Below are 20,985 nucleotides of genomic sequence, written 5' to 3'. Positions count from 1 at the left end.
GCTCCGAACAAAAACTGAAAAAAAAAATTGTCATTTGCTTTGGTGCCCCAAGTTCAGTGGTTATGGTGCCAGCCACATACACCAAGGCTGGTGGGTTTGAGCCCTGCTTGGGTCTGCTAAACAACAATGAGAACTATAATTAAAAAAAAAAAATAACCGGGCATTGTGGCAGGTGCCTGTGGTTCCAGCTACTCGGGAGGCTGAGGCAAGAGAATTGGTTAAGCCCAAGAGTTTGAGGTTGCTGTGACCTGTGACGCCATGGCACTCTACGGAGGGTGACATAGTGAGACTCTTGTTTCAAAAAAAAAAAAGATAAAATTGTCATTTATTTTATTGTAGAGTTAGGATCTTGCTATGTTGCCCAGGTTTGTTTGTCTTCAATTTCTAGCCTCCAGTGATCCTCCTGTGTTGCTGAAATTACAGGCAGAAGCTACCATACCTGGCCGCCTGTTGCCTAATTGGAATTGTACCCAATTTATATATTAATTTTGGAAATAGTATTATTTTTGTTTTTCAAATGATGATAGTTTTTCATTTGTTCCATTATTTTTATTTGGTCTTATGTCTTTTTTTTTTTTTTTTGTAGAGACAGAGTCTTGCTTTATGGCCCTCGGTAGAGTGCTGTGGCATCATACAGCTCACAGCAACCTCCAACTCCTGGGCTCAAGCGATTCTCTTGCCTCAGCCTCCCGAGTAGCTGGGACTACAGGTGCCTGCCACAATGCCCAGCTATTTTTTGGTTGCAGTTCAGCCGGGGCCGGGTTTGAACCTGCCACCCTTGGTATATGGGGCTGGCGCCTTACCGACTGAGCCACAGGCACCGCCCCTGGTCTTATGTCTTGAATTTTATTTCTAGATACTATAGTTTTAGTTGTGATATAACTGGAATTTATTTCCATTTTCTCTTTAGCTGCAGGTGCCAAGCCTATCTATCCCACCTTAATCATGTTACCAAACAACCAAAGTCAAGCTTGCTCCCAGAATACCCCCTTGCAGGTTATGTTCTATTTCTTAAGCAAAATGGTGGTTTCAGTTTTTCATTCTATCATGCTGTAAAAAATTTTTTTTTTTTTGAGACAGAATCTCACTCTGTCACCATGGGTAGAATGCCATGGCATCGTAACTCACAACAACCTCAGTCTCTTGGGCTCAAGCTATCCTCATGTCTCAGCTTCCCAAGTAGCTGGGATTACAGGTGCCAGTCACAATGCCCAACTAATTTTGTCTCATTTTTAGTAGCGACAGAGTCTCACTCTTGCTCAGGTTGAACTCTGGAGCTCAAGCAATCCACCCACTCGTCCTCCCAGTGTTAGGATTACAGGCCTGAGTCACCTTGCCCAGACTTCATGCTTTAAAACTTTTTTTGGGGGGGAGGGACAGTGTCAGTATGTCACCCTTGGTAGAGTGGGAGGACTTAAGTGATTCTCTTGTCTCAGCCTCCCAAGTAGCTGGGACTACACGCGCCTGCCACAATGCCTGGCTATTTTTGGTTGTAGTTGTTGTTTAGAGGGTCTGGGTCAGACTCGAACCCACCAGCTTCAGTGTATGTGGCCGGCACCCTACTCACTGAGCTATGGATGCCGAGCCTAAAACTTTTGTACCTTACATATCTTCATTTTGAATGTCTTGATACAATAAAAAGGGAACATACATACAAATATGAACATTAGACTTATGGGATTATGAATCTGCTTTTTGGTGTTGTAACAATTAGTTAGCAAACGTCTTTCAACACACCTCACATACATGTCTTGATGCTAGGGTTAGAAATCACTGTCCCATTAGAGTATTTAGGAAGAACAGAACAGTAGTAATGCCCTTAAACTTTTTAAAGTATTACTTTATACAGCAGGGTAATTCTTCTATTAAAACTTGCTATAATCTATTCTTGCAGTGTTAAATGTGGTGAGAGGCTGCTAAATTTCTCTGTCTCTAGAATTTAAAGTAACGAGAGGCAGAAATTTCTTCTAAAATCTGTTATATAGAAGTTGGAATATTGGCTCGGCGCCTGTGGCTCAAGTGGCTAAGGCGCCAGCCACATACACCTGAGCTGGTGGGTTCGAATCCAGCCCAGGCCCACCAAACAACAATGACGGCTGCAACCAAAAAATAGCCGGGCGTTGTGGCGGGCGCCTGTAGTCCCAGCTACTTGGGAGGCAGAGGCAGGAGAATCGCTTGAGCCCATGAGTTGGAGGTTGCTGTGAGCTGTGATGTCACAGCACTCTACCCAGGGTGAGCTTCAGGCTCTGTCTCAAAAAAAAAAAAAAAGAAGTTGGAATATTATTAGGGACTAATTAGTAGCATCCAAAAGACTTCCAAATTTTTGCTTAGCTGGAAAAGCTATTATCTAACCTAAAAAAGATGTTTGGGTATAGGAGATATACAGTGTACATCAACTCTGAGAGACAGCTAGCAGTGCCCAATATACAATTCTCTTTTTCCTTAGTGATAGAATCCCACAATGTTAATTGGTTGCAACCTGGAGAGAATAGAGTATTATTTTCCGTCTTTCATAGCTAATTGGATCAAGTGACTAAGTTTGAAATGTTGTGTTAACTGCTAGGAAGTGTTCTTAGAGGAGGCAGGATGCCCTCTCCTAGCTCAAATGCTGATAGTAAGTTTCAAGCTGGAGCCAGCTCTCTAAAACAAGACAAGATAGCCACATGCTGAGGAGGAGCAATACAGTGGGAACCTAGATTCCTGATGGTGACTTCTATTTTGTATGTTTGGGGTCACAGCCAAACTAATAAACTAATGCACAATGCCAAGGTTTAGTCTAATTTCCTTAAACTAAAAGGCTGACTGATGCAAGTGATTTACTGCACCTGAGGACAAGCAGTTTTATCTACTGTGAAGATGACCTAAGAAGGATGATGTTTCCCATAGAGAACAACTGTATCACAGACAGACATTTTCAGAGGTTCTTAAATTAATTTGCCTTCTCAGGGGGTAAAGCCTGATTGTTTTAGGGAAAAAACAATCAAAAGCAAAAAATAATTGCCTTTAGACTAGCTTATGATGCAAAGTAACTGACGAAGTCCCTTCCCACAAGAGAACTGCAATTTAAACAAATCAAAAATGGTTTATTTACAATACTCAATGCATTTTACAAATAACATATTTGCATTCCCTAAGCCTTTTGGAAAGTAATTCCAGTTTGTGCAATGAGTGTATAGGAAAATCTTAAGACATCTAAAAGACATCTTAAACCTAAATTCTAAATTTTGAAGGTTATCTCACACTATATTGAGAGGACAGTTTTTAATTAAGAAAAACTAAACTCTGTAGTTAGATACTGTCCTCTAGAATCTTTAACGCAAATATAAACCAGGTTAGTTTAGGAAATAAGACCATTGGATTTGGATAAATTATTCCCATCTTTCCTCCCCAATAAAACGCATGCACAAAAGTAAACATAGTAAATTACATTAATCTCATTTTATTTCAATATATATGTATATATATTTTGGACTCTCTCAACTACTGTTTTGCTTAATTCTGGGTGTAGATAGGTAGGATTCCAGCCTGGAGAAACCCTAAACCACTATTCCCTGCTCCAGAATATCGAGGGATCTTCAGTTAAGTATGTGGAGGCAGGCAGGAGTAGGGAGAGTTTTGAGAAGTTTCTTGAGAAGTCTTGCTCATTATGAGCAAGGTTCTCTTCTAGGCGTGACAATGCCTGAAGGCATCAATTGTTTGCCTGTTAGCAAATAGTTTCTATTAGTTCTGGGAACACCTAACCCTTGTCATAGAGTAAGAGGCTCTTTCTCTTCCCCTCCTCCCTCAATCATTACCCAGATTTTCTTTTCTTTGAGACAGAGTCTCAAGCTGTTGCCCTGGGTAGAGTGCTGTACTGTCATAGCTCACAGCAACCTCCAACTCTGGGCTCAAGCGATGCTCCTGCCTCAGCCTCCCAAGTAGCTGGGACTATAGGCACCCACCACAATGCCCAGCTATTTTCAGGGTCTCACTTTTTGCTCAGGCTGGTCTCGAGTGAGCTCAAGTAATCGCTCAAGTAACCCGCCTCGGCCTCCCAGAATGCTAGGATTACACTCACTACCCAGATTTTAGTGCCTTCTGAGTTGATACGGAAATCAGTACATGTTCAGATGCCAGAAATTGCTTTGAGTTCACATGAAGATCTTATGGAACAAATAAAGAGCAATAAACAATACTTTAATTGTGCAGAAGAGTTTGCACCTCATGTATAAGAGAATGTATTTAATTTTATCATTTATGTAGCTGCCATGTCTTAAAACAAAATCCATGTCTTGACTCTTGAGTCAGAGAGAAGGGATAAGAGGAAACTATGCTGAATCCATCTCAATTTAGCAATGGGCCTCTCCATCTGCATAATGTCTCTCTCCTCAAAAGATGGTGTTTGTAACACCTGGCATAGGTGGTTAAATGAGGAAAACACCAAGCTAGAGAAATAAAGTCTTTCATTTGACACAGCCAACAGAATTCTAAGATAAAAAAATTGAGGTAGAGTTGAGAGAGTTCAATTAAATCGTTGAGCATAGACCATTTGGCACATTCTAAAATTACAGATTCCCCATCAAATTCTCTTTTATGATAACTTTACAAAGTGCTGACACCTTAGGAATCCTCCAATCTATTTATGAAATATCTATATAAAGCTAACAGAGTAAAGTCATTTTAAGAAATCCATTCCTGGCTCATTAGCTATTATTTACCCCAATACTGAAGCAAATAAAAACAATGCTATCCATTTGCTTAATTTATTTAAACAAATCAATTTAGAAATACCATAGAATTAAACAAAACTTCTGACATGTAAACATACTGCCATGTTCCTGAAACAGATGTTAACACCTGATAAAAGTTAATAATAGCTTGTTAGGAAAGCTGTCCACTAATAAGGCCAGTCTTCAGCAAAACTAAAACCATTTTGTTTCTTTAGCTTTCCTAGTCAGACAATGCAATACTATCAAACCACAACCAAATATAATAAAGACAACATTGGATGGATAGATCAGTACGTACGTACGTACCATTGGTTACAGCTGTTAAACAGTTTCATTCTTGGCGCCACATAAAAACAAGCCAATCACATTAAATAAATCATGGCTTTTTTATCACAATTCACTAAGTGATGTTAATTATGGTCCTTGTCAAACACGTTTGGTAAAGGCTATTTACAGTGTACATGGCTTAGCATGCACTATTTATAGTTACAAAGATACCTGCCAGTTTATTACAATAGAATTACACAGTGCCTGAAAATGGTGAAACATCTCACACATCATTTAAATCAATATAGTTTCAAGCAGGAAACGTTCCTTATTTGACCACAATTGCAATAGTTACATGAAAATTCTTATAAAAACACGAATCCCCTTCAAGAAATTGATGCATATTCTACGTACTACAGGTTAAGGCAGTAAAAAAATGTATTCCTGATAACTGGAGGTCTTGACAATGTCAATTAAAGCTGTCTGACTCTAGTTTCTCATTTTCCATCATATTCTAAAAGTTTGTGAATGATTTCATTTTTAAAGTCAAAATATTAGTAACTAAGGAGCCCTGACGCTGGAAAAAAAAATGGCTAGGGAAAAGAATAATGTAAGTTGGATTTTGCCTTAAAGTTTTCAAATCATAAACAAGAGCATTATTTGTGAGTCTGAACCTTCAATGTATAAAACAAATAGATATTTTATTTTTCTTAATTTAAAATATACTGTACTTTGAACAATTCAAGTAATGTAAGACTATCAAAAATAACTTCATAAGCCATAAAGTGTCAACTGTATTTTCAATATTTTAATTAAGAACTTTTTAAAAATTATAAACTAAACCATGACAGTTTAGTTAAACAAATGATAAATGACTTTTTATTTGCACTTGTGATTCCTTTAATACAAATTGCTACCAACAAATATGTAAAGATATGGCAGATTATGCATTTGATCAAAGCACTTTGATTTAAGCATAAAACAGATTCAAATGGTTACAAGTTCTGTGCATAAGATCCAAGGAGCTGCCTGCTAATTTGTAGGCAACTCTCTTTCTAATCAGAATCCTTTATTCCTCAGCTGCAGATGAGATAGGGCACAATCTGTTGTAAACAGGGCACTGTTGTAAAACCAGGATAGTATTCTTAAATTAAGATCGTTCTTGTTCAATTAAAAAGATTTTCCCAAGTGTCTTCCAGCACTGTTGTATATTCTGCTGACCTCTTAATTTCATAAATTAATTCTCCTTTGATTCCATTTTTATGGTGGTTGTGTTCACAGTTTTGTTCTAAAAATTGGTTTAAATTTATATAAAACTCTGTACATGTTCACAAATTATTGCATAAACAGCATAATCTTCAAGACAGTGTTTGCAAACACATGTCCAATTCAGGAAAAAAATTCACGTTTCTCGTCTGGCTTTTTTCTTCTTTTTTATTTGTTTGGGAGATTCCCAGCTAGTTTCAGACTTGGCTATAAAAAGGGGAGAAGAGAAAAATATTAGGACAGTAAACACTGTTATGTTTTGATAATATAAAAATACTAACATGAAAAGATGCTTTAAAACCCTCAAATTTTAGTTACATATTTTAAGTTACTCTATGTCTGCCCCTTTCCCTTCAATTTCAATGTATTAGGTTTAACTATATGGAATTGCTGATATTCAAACAGTTTTGATCTAGAGAAACAGCCATTTCCTATGCCTAATGAAAGAGAAAAATGAGTAAAATAGACATGTGAGGTAGCTGAAGAGAGGAAAAATGGCATAGAATAAGAAGTGGCCCCAAGAGTGTGCACAAAGAAAAAGGAAGAGGGATCAGACAAACAAGCAGGCAGGGACCAAGTCCTCCCTCTCTGTCCTTAGCCATCGACTTTCCCTTCAGTTATTTTAGCAACTTGGCCCTCAAAACTGAAGTTCACAAGAGAAAAAAAACCTAGCATTTGCAAAGGAAGAAAAAACTGCTCTATTAATTCATTAGACTTCTAAGATCAGAATCTTAACACTTATATAAGAAAAATGTAAAGAATACAGAGAATACACAAAGGAACCAAAAATAAGGCTTACTTACTCTGTGAAGGAGGCACACTATTTTGCTTGGTATTTGACTTGGATTTATCTGTCTCTTGTAGCATTGGTGGCACTTGGGAAGAGCTCTTCTCAGAATCACTTTTTGATAAGATAACAGATGGCTCGGTAGAAACAGCAGGTGGAAGAGTCTTGACAGGCTATTTTGGAATAAAATTATTTCAGATTTCTGGTAAAATTTTTGAGCAAAATTAAATATTGTAATAAGATCAAAGGGCTGTTTAGCTCCCAGTAAATAACTAAGATGGTTTCCAAGTAATTTGTCAGAAGCAATATAACTCACGCCTGCCCTCTAGTGACATAACCAAATAAATCACCTACAATATGTACGACTAAGTTGGAATAAAAACAAAGGTAAAAGGCCAAGGCAGGTGGATTGCTTGAGCTCACGAGTTGGAGACAAGCCTGAATGAGCAAGAGCGAGACCCCATCTCTAAAAAATATCTGGGTTGTGGGAGGCACCTGTAGTCCAGCTACTCAGGAGGCTGAGGCAAAAGGATCTCTTGAGCTCAAGAGTTTGAGGTTGTTATGAGCTGTGACACCACGGTGTCAAAGACTCTTGTCTCAAAAAAAAAAAAAAAAAGAAAGAAAAAAGGTATATAATTATAAAATGTGTCGTGGATTTCCAGTAGAAGTCAACAATTCCACTTTTTTTTTTTATTAAATCATAGCTGTGTACATTGATATGATCATGGGGCATCATTCACTAGCTTCACAGACTGTTTACCAAGTTTCACATATACCCTTGTAAGATGCACTGCTGGTGTAATCCCACCAATCCCCTTCCCTCTACCCACCTCCCCCCTCCCTTTCCCCCTTCCCCCTATTCTTAGGTCGTAACTGGGTTATAGCTTTCATGTGAAAACCCTAAATTAGTCTCATAGTAAGGCTGAGTACATTGGGTACTTTCTCTTCCATTCTTGAGCTACTTTACTAAGAAGAATATGTTCCAGCTCCATCCATGTAAACATGAAAGAGGTAAAGTCTCCATCTTTCTTTAAGGCTGCATAATATTCCATAGTATACATGTACCACAATTTGATAGTCCATTCGTGGGTCGATGGGCACTTGGGCTTCTTCTATGACTTAGCAATTATGAATTGGGCTGCAATAAACATTCTGGTACAGATGTCTTTGTTATATTGTGATTTTTGGTCTTCTAGGCATATGCCCAGTAGAGGAACAATTCCACTTTGATTAACTTTATGTCTGCAATTCAATGATTCTACCAATTTGCCACCAACTCTGAACTCTTCAGGACTGAAAGGTGTGATCAGTAGCACCCAGAGATGAGACTGGAAACCCACCACCTCCGGCATATGGGGCCAGTGCCCTACTCCTTTGAGCCACAGGCACTGCCTGATAGACCCAATTTATATGGGGCCTAGGGGATGGGCAAATTTCACAGCTTGCCCAGAGGGCTTTGGCATGTTTAGGATCCGTTGGCTCAAATTTCTCCAGGATGGGGCTAACTACTCCTTTGTCTTAGGAGGAGAGGAGGGGCAAGGAAAGGGAGAGGAGGCCTATAATCCCAGCTACTTGGGAGGCTGAGGCAAGAGAATTGCTTGAGCCTAGGAGTTTGAGAGTTTGAGGTTGCTGTGAGCTGTAATGCCATAGCACTCCACCCAGGGCGACAAGAGTGAGACCCTGTCTCATAAAAAACAAACAAACAAACAAACAAAAACCCCAAAAACAGAGAGAGGGAGAGGAGGGGGGAGGGGCAGGGTTTGTGTGTCACTTCTTTAGCACCCTCTGCAAGAACTTTTCATGAAAGACAAAAAGAAAATAGCTAATTTCTGAACCACCAGTGGTAACACCCCCTTATTTCCTTTCCAACAGTAGATAGCTCAAATAGCAGCAGCAACATCTTCCATTTCCTAAAAGTAGATTACAGTTACCAGTCTTACTCATTTCAAGCAATCAGTAACACTCAGGGTTTTATCCAGTCAGGTAGTATAATTAAGAATGATTAGCATAGTGGGTGGTGCCTATGGCTCAAAGAAGTAAGGCACCAGCCCCATATGCTGGAGGTGGTGGGTTCAAACCCTGTCCCCCCCCACCCCCCCCAAAAAAAGAATGCTTAGCATGGGGTTGGGAGCAGAAAGGAGAAACTCATTTGCCTGAGGCATATCTGTTAATAAATGGTCAGGTCCTGGTAATGATAAAAATGCCAGGGTGGTGCCCGTGGCTCAGTGGATAGGGCACTGGCCCCATATACGGAGGGTGGCAGGTTAGAACCCGGCCCCGGCCAAACTGCAACAAAAAATAGCCAGGTGTTGTGGCAGGCACCTGTAGTCCCAGCTACTTGGGAGGCTGAGGCAAGAGAATAGCCTAAGCCCAGGAGTTGGAGGTTGCTGTGAGCTGTGATGTCATAGCACTCTACTGAGGGTGACATAGCGAGACTGTCTAAAAAAAAAAGAGGAAGAGGTGATATGAGCCTAGATATTACACGTATTTGAAGCTGTATTTTTGCTGTTTGCTTTATCTTTCTTAATGTTTCCTGTATTCATTACATAATCAAAAGATTTATCATTTAATTGCCCTTCCCCTTTTATTCTCTTACTTATCTGCATTTAATCGTAGAAGGGCTCAAATATTCTTTACAGATGGCTTTGAAAATGGTTTAAGTAAAACACCAAAATGTCAAATGAGACTGGGCATGGTGGATTGCTTAAGCTCAAGACTTTGAGACCTAAACAGCCTGAATAAAAGTGAGACTGTCTTAACTAAAAACAGAAAAGTTAGCCAGGCGTGGTGGCATGCACCTGTAGGCCCAGATACTCGGGAGGCTGAGGTAAGAGGATCACTTGAGCCCAGGAGTTTGAGGTTGCTGAGAGCTGTGATGATGCCACTATTTTTTTTTTGGCCGGGGCTAGGTTTGAACCCGCCACCTCCGGCATATGGGACCGGCGCCCTACTCCTTGAGCCACAGGCGCCACCCAGATGATGCCACTATTAACACTGCCTCAAAAAAACAAAACGAAGCAAAAAACCAAAAAACCAAAAACAAATACAAAAAAAAAAAAATCAAATGACCTTTTGCTGTTTATTATTAAACCTATACATATATTGATATCAAATCTTATCTAAAAATACCCACAAGGAATTATAAGCATTAAGTCCAAATAAAAAGTATGATTAAAAACTCTTTTACTACAAGACTTTTTTTTTCTTTTATACTTAATTTTTATTAAATCATAACTATACAATTCAGGGGTACAATGTGATGATTTGATATTCGAGGTGGAATGTGCAAATCAAACTAATTAACAATCACTTCACTTATTTTTGTGGTTAAGACATTTATAACATACTCTTAGTTGTTTTGAAATGTACCCTTGCATTGTGTACATTAGGTGAGATCCCGCCAATACCCTCCCTCCTCTAGCCCTCCCCTTCTCTATTCCCTTCTCTCTCCTCTCCCCTCTCTTTCTGGACTATCTTTGTGTTTTATCAATTGTATGAATGTGTAAGTGTTTATATATTGGTTTCATAGTAGTATTGAGTACATTGGATACTTTTCCCCCCATTTTTGAGATACTTTACTGAGAAGAATATGTTCCATCCAGGTAAACATAAAAGATGTAAAGTCTCCCTCTTTTTATGGCTGCATAGTATTCCATGGTATACACATACCACAATTTGTTTATCCATTCATGGGTTATGGGCATTTAGGCTGCTTCCATGACTTGGCTATTGTGAATTGGGCTGCAATAAACATTCTGGTACAAATGCCTTTGTTGTAAAATGATTTTTGTTCATTTGGGTAGATAACCTAGTAATGATATTGCAGGATCAAACCATAGTTCAACTTATAGTTCTTTGAGAATTCACCATACTTCTTTCCAAAAAGGGTGCAAGAGTTTGCAGTCCCACCAGCTGTGTAGAAGTGTACCTTTCTCTCCACATCCATGCCAACATCTGCAGTTTTGGGATTTTGTGATATGGGCTGATCTTACTGGAGTCAGGTGATAACTCAAAGTGGTTTTGATTTGCATTTCTCTGATAGTTAAAGATGATGAGCACTGTTTCACATGTTTGTATGCCATGCGCCTATCATCTTTAGAGAAGTTTCTGTTCAAGTCTCTTGCCCACAAACAAATAGAGTTGTTCTTTTCTTATTGATTAGTTTGAGTTCTCTGTGGATTCTAGTTATCAGACCTTTGTCACAAACGTAACCTGCAAAAAATCTCCCATTCTGAAGGCTGTCCGTTTGCTGCACAGTGCCCTTAACTGTGCAGAAGCTTTACAGCTTGATCCGATCCCAGTAATACATTTTTGGTGTTGCTTCAATTGCAGGGGGGTTCCTCTTCATAAAATATTTTCCCAGGCCAACATCTTTTTTTTTTTGGTTCTTGGCCGGGGCTGGGTTTGAACCTGCCACCCTGCCACCTCTGGCATATGGGACCGGCGGCTCTACTCCTTGAGCCACAGGCGCCGCCCCCCAGGCCAACATCTTTTAAGCATTTTCCCTGTACTCTCTTCTAGTATTTTTATAGTTTCATGTCTTAAGTTTAAATCTTTCATTCAGTGAGAACCAATTTTGATAGTGGTGAAAAGTGAGGGTCCAGTTTGTCTTCTACAGGTTGCTAGCCAGTTCTCAACTATGAAACCCCCCCTTTCCTTGGGAATCAGAGCTCTTTTCTTCGCAGCTGTTGGTCTGGATGTATGATCTGACCAGTGTGTCGCGCATTTGTGCAGCCATCATGTGGGTTCCAGCTCTCAGTTCATTCCTCAGACACCCACTGCCTCAGCCTTAGTCACAGTAAGCTTGCTGAATATAAACGAAACCAGTGTTGGTAATTCCAGAGGAATGTGCATTTTCACCCATGTTCTCGGAACCTAGGATTTGCCTGGCACCACGCACGGTGAAACTCACCAGAAGCCGTGCGGGTTGGGGACGTCCGGTGCCACCGTGGAGACAGGTACGCGCGGTTTCCAAAGCGTGGAGGAGCAGGCCTGCGCTGCCCAGGGCGCCGTGAGGACTGCACTTCCTCTTCAGAGAAGGGCCTCTGTGGGCCGCGCTCGGACCTGCCCGGTTCAAACAGTCCCCCCGGCGGCTCGGCTCGTAAGGGTGGCCTGGGCCTGGCGGCCTTTGGCACGGCCAGGAGCGGGTTAAGGCAAAGGCGGGGTGGGCCAGGCGGGCGCCCACTAGCGGACCCTTTTTTTTTTTTTTTTTTAGCGGACCCTTTGTTAACCAGTGCTTCAGGGCCAAGGCGGAGACGCGGCCCGGCCATGGGTGGGGCAAGACTTTTTTTTTTGGAAACAGAGTCTCACTTTGCCACCCTCTGTAGAGTACTGTTAAGTCATAGCGCACAGCAACCTGGAGTTGCTGGACTCAGCAATCCTCTTGTCTCAGCCTCCTGAGTAGCTGGGACTACAGCAGCCTGCCACAACACTCGCTATTTTCCACCTGCCTCGGCCTCCCAGAGAGCTAGGTTTACAGGCGTGAGCCACTGAGCCTGGCCTTAGTACAAAACTCTTACAAATTCCTAGTGATAACCTAGTTTCTTGTTTAAAGCTGTTTGACTAAATTTGTAAGTTCCACCAAGGCAGGGATTTGTCTTTTGTTCTTTGCTGCATCCCAGCAATTCAAGTAGTATGTGGCACACAGTAGGTTCTCAATACTTTTTTTTTTTTTGGTTGAGTAAATAAACTATGCACCTCTAGCAAAATTTTTCTTTTCTTTTCTTTTTTTTGGACACAAGAGTCTCAAGCTGTTGCCCTTGGTACAGTGCTGTGGAATAGCTCATAGCAACCTCTAACTCTTGGGCTCAAGTGATCCTCTTGCCTCAATTTTTCTATTTTTTAGTAGAGATGGGGTCTTGCTTTTGTTCAGTCTAGTCTCAAACTCGTGAGCTCAAGCAATCCACCCATCTTGGCCTCCCAGAGTGCTAGGATTACAGGTGTGAGCCACCTTGCCCGGCCACCTCTAGCAAAATTTAACATATATGTGTATATATTGGAGTATGATCCTCCTGGCTCAGCCTCCTGAAGAGCTGGGACCATAGGTATTTGTCAACATGCCTGGCTGAATATTTTTCTTTATTGAGATGGGGTATTGGCTATGTTGCCCAGACTGGTCTCAAGCCCCAGGGCTCAAGGGATCCTCCTGCCTTAGGCTCTCAAGGTACTGGGTTTATAGGTATGAGCCATGAAGCCTGCTCACAGGAATTTAATATATCTTAATATAGTTTCTAATTCACCCAATTAGAAATCAGATTTTGTTTTTTTGAGACAGAGTCTCACAAGTCACACTTGGTAGAGCACTGTGACATCATAGCTCAGAGCAACCTCAAACTTGGGCTAAAGCAATTCTCCTGCCTCAGCCTCCCAAGCAGCTGGGACTACTATAGGCTCATGCCACAATGCCTGGTTATTTTTAGAGACAAGGTCTTGCTCTGGCTCAGGCTGGTCTCTAACTTGTGAGCTCAAGCAATCCAGCCACCTTGGCCTCCCAGAGTCCTGGGATTAAAAGGTGTGAGCCACTGTGCCTGGCCCCTTAGAAAACAGAATTTGTGTCAATGGCCTGGACTTTTTATATAATGGTCCCTTCTGCCACATAAATATTTTCCATAGAAGGTGCATCATTCAAGAACCTATCACCAAATTTTAAACAAATGTCACATTCTGGGAGGCTGAACCATAGTCACATTACATGCATGCTTTGGGAAAAATGCAACTAATCACACTTTTCTAAGCCATCTATCCCTTTATGCCTAGATATTTAGTAGGAAGAAATACAGTAGGGTAGGTGGCTCTGATTTTACTACTGACAGTTATACAACTTTGAGCAAATTATTCCATTTCTCTAGCCTCATTTACATAATGAGTCTAACCTCTTTCTTGGGAGTTGTTTTGAGGATGAAATTAGTAAATGTATTTAAAATGCTTAGCACTATACTTTACTAAAATACTAGTTATGGTATAATTCTTGAGTCAACAGATCTTTATTATTATTATAATTATTTATTTTTTTTTGCAGCTTTTGGCAGGGGCTGGGTTTGAACCTACTGGCGCCCTACTCCTTTGAGCCACAGGCACCGCCCTATAATTATTTATTTTTTAGAGACAGGGTCTTGATCTTTCACCCAGGCTGTAGTGAAGGGGCACGATCATAGCTCACTGTAGTCCTAGACTCCTGGCTGGGCTCAAGTGATCGTCCTGCCTTAGCCTCACAAATAACTGGGACTATGGGCATGTACTACCATGCCTAACTTTTATTTATTTTTAGAGATGAAGGACTTGTTGTTCTTCTAATGTTGCCCAAGTTGGTCTTAAACTGGCCTTCAGTAATCTTCCCTTGTCATTGAAATTACAGGTATCAGCCACTGTGCCCAGCAACAAAACTTTATTATACTTTCTTTGGTTTGTTTTTTATTTTTGAGACAGAGTCTCACTTTGTCACCCTTGGTAGAGTGCTGTGGCATCATACATCATAGCTCACAGCAACCTCCAATTCTTGGGCTCAAGTGATTCTCTTCCCTCAGCCTCCCAAGTAGCTGGGACTACAGGTGACTGCCACACTGCCTGGGTATTTTTAGAGATGGGGGTCTCACTCTGGCTCAGGCTGTTCTTGAACCTTGAGCTCAGGGCAATCCACCCACCTCAGCCTCCCAGAGTGCTAGGATTAATAGGCATGAAACACCATTCCCGGCCTAAAACTTCATTGTTCATAAAAATTACCTGGCTATTTTTCATGAGTACTTCGGCTGGATCACTAGTGCTTATGGTCTTTGAGGAAAAAGCTTTTTCCTGTTTTGGACGGGCTTTAGAGGTATTTACTGGAAGCTCTTCTTTGTTAGTCTCTTTTTCTAATTCTTCTGTGTCCTACAGAGAAAAGTACTCTATCAGATTACAGAAATCATTCATTCTTTACTAATAAAAATCTGTTTTGTTTACTGTCCAAAAGATATCCCAAGAAAATAATTTCAATTCAGAAAGTGTCCAACTTCAATTGTGAATTAAAAAAACAATACACATACATACAGACATCCCAGAATAACCATTCTAATTTAATAAATAGGATAAACTTAAGCTAGTATGTATGTTTTGTTCTTTTTTTGGTCCCAAGACAGAATCTTGCTCTGTTGCTCTGGCCACAGCACAGTGGCATGCTCATAGCTCCCTGAAACTTCAAATTCCTGGGCTCAAGTGATCCTCCTGTCTTGGTTTTCTAAGTAGCTGGGATTATAGGTGTGTGCCACCCTGGACAGCTAGTTTTTGTATTTTTTGTAGAGATAGGGTCTCACTTTTATTCTGGTCATAAGGTTGGTCTCAGACTTCTGACCTCAAGTGATCCTCCCAACTTCTCCTGCCACAATGTTAGGATTACAGGCATTGAGTCACTGCGCCTGTCCTAAAGTAATATATTTTTGAGTAAAACCAAACAAGTACATGGTGAATTAAAACTTTAAAAATAGTACATCACCTAATGACTTCTTCAAGGAATAAAATGTTTACATGTAAGTGAATTTTCTAGATAAATTAAGCTTAGTAGTAGGAAGGACATAAACGGGAAATTCCGGGCGGCGCCTGTGGCTCAGTCGGTAAGGTGCCGGCCCCATATACCGAGGGTGGTGGGTTCAAACCTGGCCCCGGCCAAACTGCAACCAAAAAATAGCCCGGCATTGTGGCGGGTGCCTGTAGTCCCAGCTACTCGGGAGGCTGAGGCAAGAGAATCGCTTAAGCCCAGGAGTTGGAGGTTGCTGTGAGCTGTGTGAGGCCACAGCACTCTACCAAGGGCCATAAAGTGAGACTCTGTCTCTACAAAAAAAAAAAAAAAAAAAAAAAACAGGAAATTCCAATTTTGGTCATGCCATAGTCTAGCTATATAATCTTAACGACAAATCACTTGGTTTCCCTGAGCTTCACTTCCTTAACTATAAAAATAACATTTACCGGGCGGCGCCTGTGGCTCAGTGAGTAGGGCGCCAGCCCCATATGCCGAGGGTGGCGGGTTCAAACCCAGCCCCGGCCAAACTGCAACCAAAAAATAGCCGGGCGTTGTGGCGGGCGCCTGTAGTCCCAGCTGCTCGGGAGGCTGAGGCAAGAGAACCGCGTAAGCCCAAGAGTTAAGAGGTTGCTGTGAGCCGTGTGACGCCACGGCACTCTACCCGAGGGCGGTACAGTGAGACTCTGTCTCTACAAAAAAAAAAAAAAAAAATAACATTTACCCTTGGGTGGCGCCTGTGGCTCAAAGGGATAGGGCGCCAGTCCCATATGCTGGAGGTGGTGGGTTCAAACCCAGCCTCGGCCAAAAACCACACACACAAAAAAAATAACATTTGCCCAGATAATTCCTAAAGTCCTATGTAAGCTTTTTTTTTTTTGAAACAGAGCCTCAAGCTGTCGCCTTGGATAGAGTGCCATGGCATCCTAGCTCACAGCAACCTCCAACTCCTGGTCTCAAGCGATTCTCCTGCCTCCGCCTCCCAAGTACCTGGGACTACAGGCACCCGCCACAATGCCTACTTATTTTTGGGTTGCAGCCGTCATTATTGTTTGGCGGGCCCCCGGCTGGATTCAAACCGGCCAGCTCAGGTGTATGTGGCTGGCGCCTTAGCCGCTTGAGCCACAGGTGCCGAGCCAGTCCTATGTAAGCTTTAACATTCTAAGCTATTCTTTACTCTCTCAGACCGTTAAAAAAATTCAACAAAATAGTTCTAGAGCACATTATATGCTTAGGTATGTGAAAGAAGTATGAACTGTAATATATCGGAACATCACTGTGAATTGTATTGTTCTTTAGCAATGTCTGTGTAAATAGTGGTTGTTCTTTTATTTATTTTTCCTCTGGTTATTCTTTTTTTTTTTATTGAGACAGAGTCTCACTTTGTCACCCTTGGTAAAGTGCTGTGACATCGTAGCTCACAGCAACCTCAACCTCTTGAGCTCAAGCGATTCTCTTGCCTCACTCCCTAGTACAGGTGCCCGCCACAAAGCCCGGCTATTTTATTTTTTGTTGTTTAGCAGGCCCAGGCTGGGTTTGAACTCACCAGCCCAGGAGCATGTGGCCAGTACCTTAACCCTCTGGTTGTTCTTTTAAACAACTGTCTAAGGTGATCTTAAAATGTTTCTTCCAACAATGATACTTTGATATTCTTTTTTTTTTTTTTTTTGAGACAGAGTCTTACTACGTCATTCTCAGTAGAGTGCTGTGGTGTCACAGCTCGTACCAACCTGAAACTCTTGGGCTTAAGTGATTCTCTTGGTTCAGCCTCCTGAGTAGCTGGAACTACAGGCGCCCACCACAACACCCGGCTATTTTTTGGGTGTAGTTGTCATTTGTTTGGCAGGTCTGGGCTGGGTTTGAACCCTCCAGCTCCGGTGTATGTGACTGGTGCCCTAGCTGCTGAGCTATAGGCACAGAGTCATGCCCACCCATTCTTACTCGTGTTTTACACACACACACACACACACACTTCTATTATACACAGAAAAAAAAAAATCCCTAGTATTGGCCAGGTGCAGTGACTCATGCCTATAACCTTAGCACCCTGGGAGGCTTAGGAGGGTGTGTTGCTTGAGCTTAGGAGTTTGAGACCAGCCTGAGCAAGTGTGAGATCCCGTTTCTAAAAATAGCCAGGCCTTGTGGTGGTGGCTATAGTTCTAGCTACTTGGGAGGCTGAAGCAAGAGGATTGCTTTTTTAAGAGTTGGAGGGTAGGGCGGCGCCTGTGGCTCAGTGAGCAGGGTGCCGGCCCCATGTGCCGAGGGTGGCGGGTTCAAACCCAGCCCCGGCCAAACTGCAACAAAAAAATAGCCGGGCGTTGTGGCGGGCGCCTGTAGTCCCAGCTGCTCGGGAGGCTGAGGCAGGAGAATTGCCTAAGCCCAGGAGTTGGAGGTTGCTGTGAGCTGTGTGACGCCACGGCACTCTACCGAGGGCAATAAAGTGAAACTCTGTCTCTACCAAAAAAAAAAAAAAAAAAAAAAAAGATAAAAGAGTTGGAGGGTACTGTGAGCTATGACGCCAGGTCACTCAACCCCAGGGCAACTGAGTGAGACTGTCTCAAAAAAATACCAAAAAAACAACTCCTACAACAAAATCCCCCCAGTATTGATAATAGATTGGTATCGTTTAATGAAAGTTTGTGCTTCCCACAATAAAAAAGAACTGTGATGCACTGCTTTAAGAAGTCATGTAGAAACTTCTTCCAAATAGAATAGTAAGTAGGAAAAATTAAATGGGGGTTATCTCTAGACATTCTGGCTACTACCCCCTACATTTAAAGGAATAAAAAGGAACAGTTACACGATTACTGTAAGAAATAAAATATTTAACTGTATTAGTGGCCAGGCGTGGTGGCTCATGCCTATAACTCTAGCACTTTGGGAGGCTGAAGTGGTTGGATTGCCAGAGCTTACCAGTTTGAGACCAGCCTGAGCCAGAGAGAGACCTTGTCTCTAAAAATAGCTGGGCATTATGGCAGGCTCCTGTAGTCCCAGCTACTCAGGAGGCTGAGGCAAGAGAATCGCTTGAACCCGAGATTTGGAGGTTGCTGTGAGCCACGACCCCTTAGCACTCTACCAAGGGTGACAAAGAGACTCTGTCTCAAAAAAAAAAAAAAAAATCCATGTGTGTCACTAGTAATCCAGTATGTTTGAAATTAAAATAATATCCTTACTGAGCGTAGTGGCTCCCACCTGTAATCCTAGCACTCTAAGAGGCTAAAGTGGGTGAACTGCTTGAGCTCACAAGTTTGAGACCAGCTTGAGCAAGAACAAGACCCACTGTGAGGGGCATCTGTAGTTTCAGCTGCTTGGGAGGCTGAGGCAAAAAGATCGCTTGAACCTAAAACTTTGATGTTGCTGTGAGCTATGGTGCAATAGCACTTCCATGGTGACTAAGTGAGACTCTGTCTCAAAAAAAAAAAACCAAAAAAAAAAACCAAAACCAAAAACAAAAAAACTTGGCTTCATCTTTATTATAATCCAATTTTCTTTTTCCAAATGGGAGAGATCAAAAATATTAAAAGGAAAACGTAGGAGTGATGCAAAAGCAACTCCAAGTCAAGTGAAAGACTCTACTTATTACGCATATGATTTTTCTAATTGTGCTAAATGTTACCTTCCAGTTATTCAAAAGGATCATTGTATGTGTAAAATACTATATCTCCTTTTCTATTACCATTATGTAATAAAAAATGCATCAAGTAGTTTGAAATTTTATTTATTTCTGGGCTTAGCTATACCTTTAATATGAATTTTTAAAGCCATACATTTTTTTTTTTTTTTTTTGCAGTTTTTGGCCAGGGCCGGGTTTGAACCCACCATCTCCGGTATATGGGGCTGGTGCCCTACTCCTTGAGCCACAGGCGCCACACAGCCATAACATTATTTTTCTTTTTTTTTTTTTTGGGGGGGGGCAGTTTTTGAACGCGCCACCTCCGGCATATGGGGCCGGCACCCTACTCCTTGAGCCACAGGTGCCCCCCCAACATTTTTTTAATATAATAATGTTTGTTTTTTTTTTTTTTTTTTTTGAGACAGAGCCTGAAGCTATCACCCTGGGTAGAGTGCCGTAGCATCACAGCTCACAGCAACCTCCAACTCCTGGGCTCAAGCGAGGCTCCTGCCTCTGCCTCCCAAGTAGCTGGGACTACAGGCACCCACCACAACGCCTGGCTATTTTTTTTGTTGCAGCTGTCATTGTTCGGTGGGCCAGGCTGGATTCGAACCCACCAGCTCAGGTGTATGTGGCTGGCGCCTTAGCTGCTTGAGCCACAGGCACCAAGCCAATAATGTCTGAATTTTTTTTTTTTTTTTTTGTAGAGACAGAGTTTCACTTTATGGCCCTCAGTAGAGTGCCGTGGCCTCACACAGCTCACAGCAACCTCCAACTCCTGGGCTTAAGAGATTCTCTTGCCTCAGCCTCCCGAGTAGCTGGGACTACAGGCGCCTGCCACAACACCCGGCTATTTTTTGGTTGCCGTTTGGCAGGGGCTGGGTTTGAACCCGCCACCCTCGGCATATGGGGCTGGTGCCTTACCGACTGAGCCACAGGCACCGCCCAATGTCTGAATTTTTAAAAACAGTTTGTGGCCGGGTGCAGTGGCTCGTGCCTGTAATCCCAGCACTCTGGGAGACTGAGGTGGAAGGATCGCCTGAGTCATGAGTTCAAGACCAGCCTGAGCTAGAGTAAGACCCCATCTCTAAAAAACAGCCGGGTGTTGTGGTGAGTGCCTATAATCCCAGCTACTAAGGAGGCTGAGGCAAGAGAACTGCTTGAGCCCTGGAGTCTAAGGTTGCTATGAGCTATGACTCCACGGCACTCCACCCAGAGCAACAAAGTGAGAACTTGTCTCAAAAACAAAAAACAAACAAATCAAAAAAAAAAAAAAACAAAAAAACAACACTGTGATTTTTCAAATGCTTTTAAATAATCTGATGTCTCATTCAGTGTCTTTATATTTATAGACTCTTAGCATCCGTGCATCATCTTTTCTTTTTTTTTTTTTTTTTTGTAGAGACAGAGTCTCACTGTACCGCCCTCGGGTAGAGCGCCGTGGCGTCACACGGCTCACAGCAACCTCTAACTCTTGGGCTTACGCGATTCTCTTGCCTCAGCCTCCCGAGTAGCTGGGACTACAGGCGCCCGCCACAACGCCCGGCTATTTTTTTGTTGCCGTTTGGCCGGGGCTGGGTTTGAACCCGCCACCCTCGGCATATGGGGCCGGCGCCCTACTCACTGAGCTACAGGCGCCACCCCGTGCATCATCTTTTCACATTCACCAGGAAGTGCTTAAGGAATGCTTGCTCGTTTTGATATTTTACCTGTGCAAGAGAGTTATCTTCACCTTGCTTCTTCTTTTTCTTTTTTTTCTTTTTAGACTTCCCACTTGCAAGTGTTCCCTCTCCCTTTTCTTTATCTTCATCTGAAACCTGATGTTAAAAGCAAAATAGTAAAGTGAACCAACTGGTTA

At 42.0% G+C, this 20,985-nt stretch overlaps 1 protein-coding gene across 5 annotated transcripts in view; it reads right to left on the bottom strand.

Annotated features, from left to right (window-relative positions):
* Window positions 1-4,728: 4,728 nt before the first annotated feature.
* The window catches only part of MTDH (metadherin), a 75,619-nt gene continuing 59,362 nt past the window's right edge, over window positions 4,729-20,985 (bottom strand). For 3 of the 5 annotated variants that reach the window (XM_053558529.1, XM_053558530.1, XM_053558534.1), the window contains 4 exons: window positions 20,837-20,944; window positions 14,749-14,892; window positions 7,046-7,202; window positions 4,729-6,449 (listed from right to left, as the gene is read on the bottom strand). In XM_053558529.1, the coding sequence (XP_053414504.1) occupies window positions 6,379-6,449; window positions 7,046-7,202; window positions 14,749-14,892; window positions 20,837-20,944 (480 nt within the window). In that variant the 3' untranslated portion in view covers window positions 4,729-6,378. The remainder of the gene's footprint in view (window positions 6,450-7,045; window positions 7,203-14,748; window positions 14,893-20,836; window positions 20,945-20,985) is intronic. The other 2 variants (XM_053558533.1, XM_053558535.1) reach the window with 1 other exon arrangement.

The sequence above is a fragment of the Nycticebus coucang genome, chromosome 13, assembly GCF_027406575.1.
Source record: "Nycticebus coucang isolate mNycCou1 chromosome 13, mNycCou1.pri, whole genome shotgun sequence".
Taxonomy (NCBI): Eukaryota; Metazoa; Chordata; class Mammalia; order Primates; family Lorisidae; genus Nycticebus; species Nycticebus coucang.
This window is presented reverse-complemented; position numbering and strand designations above follow the sequence as displayed.